Source organism: Cariama cristata, unplaced genomic scaffold (genome assembly GCF_000690535.1).
Source record: "Cariama cristata isolate BGI_N322 unplaced genomic scaffold, ASM69053v1 scaffold32907, whole genome shotgun sequence".
Taxonomy (NCBI): Eukaryota; Metazoa; Chordata; class Aves; order Cariamiformes; family Cariamidae; genus Cariama; species Cariama cristata.
Window position 1 is genome coordinate 342 of NW_009628842.1, and position 2212 is coordinate 2553.

At 51.4% G+C, this 2212-nt stretch overlaps 1 protein-coding gene across 2 annotated transcripts; it reads right to left on the reverse strand.

The window, feature by feature from the left end:
- Window positions 1-695: 695 nt before the first annotated feature.
- Window positions 696-1963, reverse strand: LOC104165364 (actin, cytoplasmic type 5). Of its 2 annotated transcripts, XM_009704963.1 has the most exons (2): window positions 1835-1963; window positions 696-1708 (listed from the first exon to the last, which is right to left on the reverse strand). In XM_009704963.1, the coding sequence occupies exons 1-2, from the start codon at window positions 1961-1963 to the stop codon at window positions 833-835; spliced, it is 1005 nt and encodes a 334-aa protein (XP_009703265.1). In that variant the 3' UTR covers window positions 696-832. The 2 variants fall into 2 exon arrangements, with proteins under 2 accessions (XP_009703265.1, XP_009703264.1); XM_009704962.1 differs by having other exon boundaries at window positions 696-1963.
- Between the last annotated feature and the right edge of the window lie 249 nt (window positions 1964-2212).

Genomic DNA, 2212 nt, shown 5'->3' on the forward strand with positions numbered 1-2212 from the left:
CCCCAGGCTTTCCCCTGGAAGAGGGGCCCTGTAGACAACCCCCCAGAACAGGAGGGAACCCGCTTCCCCAAGCTGTGCAAGCTTCTGCACTATCTGCTTCTTCATCTTGTCACCCTCTCCCAAAAAAGGAGAGGACGCTACTCCTCTGGTCACCAAAACCTGTGCCAAGGCACCAACTTTTTCTGACAAGAAGAACTGTTTGTGTTCTAAAAAAAGCCAAGCTACCATGAAAGTACAGAACGGCTGCAAGAGTCACATACCAGTCAAGCTTTCCTCCCTAACAGTTCTTAAAATGGTCTGCACAGCACAAGGCAGCTTTAAAAGGTGCCATCACATGATTTGTGTAGCATTTACCCCAAATTTTGTTTTCTAAGTTGTGAGCAGGCAGCTACAAGTCAGGTTTGAGTCCAAAACCATGTATTGCACAATATTTCTCTGCAGCAAGGAGATCAAGAGCCCACTCTGAAAGAAAGCAAAATAACCTCTTTTAGTTTGAGTCTAAGAAGTTTATTAATTTTCCTACAGAGGAGTCAATTGTGACAAACCTAAAGGTGACAAGTCTAACTTTAGTGTCATCATATCAGTGTTACATAGGAAAAGTGAACAACCCTCTGTCTACTTCCAAGCTCCAGAGAGCCACGAGGAGGAGCAGCTAGCCAGCCACAGGAGAACTACAGCCTAATGGGCACATGTCACTACTCAGTACCTCAACAAATTAATTAAAACATGAAGTAAGTAACAGTCGAACAATTCTGGTCCAACGTGGAAGGAGGAGGTTGTCCCAGCACACATCCTGGTGAGGACAGCCCTTGGGTGACTGCCAGCAGTCCCTCTAGAAGCACTTGCGATGGACGATGGAGGGGCCGGACTCGTCATACTCCTGCTTGCTGATCCACATCTGCTGGAAGGTGGAGAGAGATGCCAGGATGGAGCCACCGATCCAGACAGAGTATTTACGCTCTGGCGGGGCGATAATTTTAATCTTCATAGTGCTGGGTGCCAGGGCAGTGATTTCCTTCTGCATCCTGTCAGCGATGCCGGGGTACATGGTGGTACCCCCAGACAGCACGGTGTTGGCATACAGATCCTTCCGGATATCCACATCACACTTCATGATGGAGTTGAAGGTGGTCTCGTGGATGCCGCAGGACTCCATGCCCAGGAAGGAGGGCTGGAATATGGACTCAGGGCAGCGGAAACGCTCATTCCCAATGGTGATCACCTGCCCATCAGGCAACTCATAGCTCTTCTCCAGGGAGGAGGATGAGGCAGCTGTGGCCATCTCCTGCTCAAAGTCCAGAGCAACATAGCAGAGCTTCTCCTTGATGTCCCGCACAATCTCTCTTTCAGCTGTGGTGGTGAAGCTGTAGCCCCGTTCCGTGAGGATCTTCATGAGGTAGTCAGTCAGGTCACGGCCAGCCAAATCTAGACGCAGGATAGCGTGGGGCAACGCGTAGCCTTCATAGATGGGCACGGTGTGGGTGACACCATCCCCAGAGTCCATGACAATGCCAGTGGTGCGGCCAGAGGCATAAAGGGACAGCACAGCCTGGATGGCTACATACATAGCTGGGGTGTTGAAGGTCTCAAACATGATCTGAGTCATCTTCTCACGATTGGCCTTGGGGTTCAGTGGGGCCTCAGTGAGCAGGACGGGGTGCTCCTCTGGGGCAACACGCAGCTCATTGTAGAAGGTATGGTGCCAGATCTTCTCCATGTCATCCCAGTTGGTGACAATGCCATGCTCAATGGGATACTTCAGAGTGAGGATGCCCCTTTTGCTCTGGGCCTCATCCCCCACATAGCTGTCCTTCTGCCCCATGCCCACCATGACACCCTGATGCCGGGGACGCCCCACAATGGAGGGAAACACAGCACGGGGAGCATCATCCCCTGCAAAGCCTGCCTTGCACATGCCAGAGCCATTGTCCACCACAAGGGCAGCAATCTCCTCATCTGCCATGCTGACCAAGCCTGAGGTGAGAAGGGACACAGAGGTGTCACAGAGTCCCTCCTCAGAGAGAACAGAGCAGAAACATCAAGGAGCCCTGACACACACCCCCATGCATTACAGGCCTGAAATGATTTAACACACTAGAGAGCCCTGAGGGATCTAAGGTGAGAGGCATATTAAGGAGTCTTAAAAGTTTACCCCACAAAGCTTTCAGGGCCCAAGTGGAGAGGAGACAACAGGGACGCATAATGTCTATTT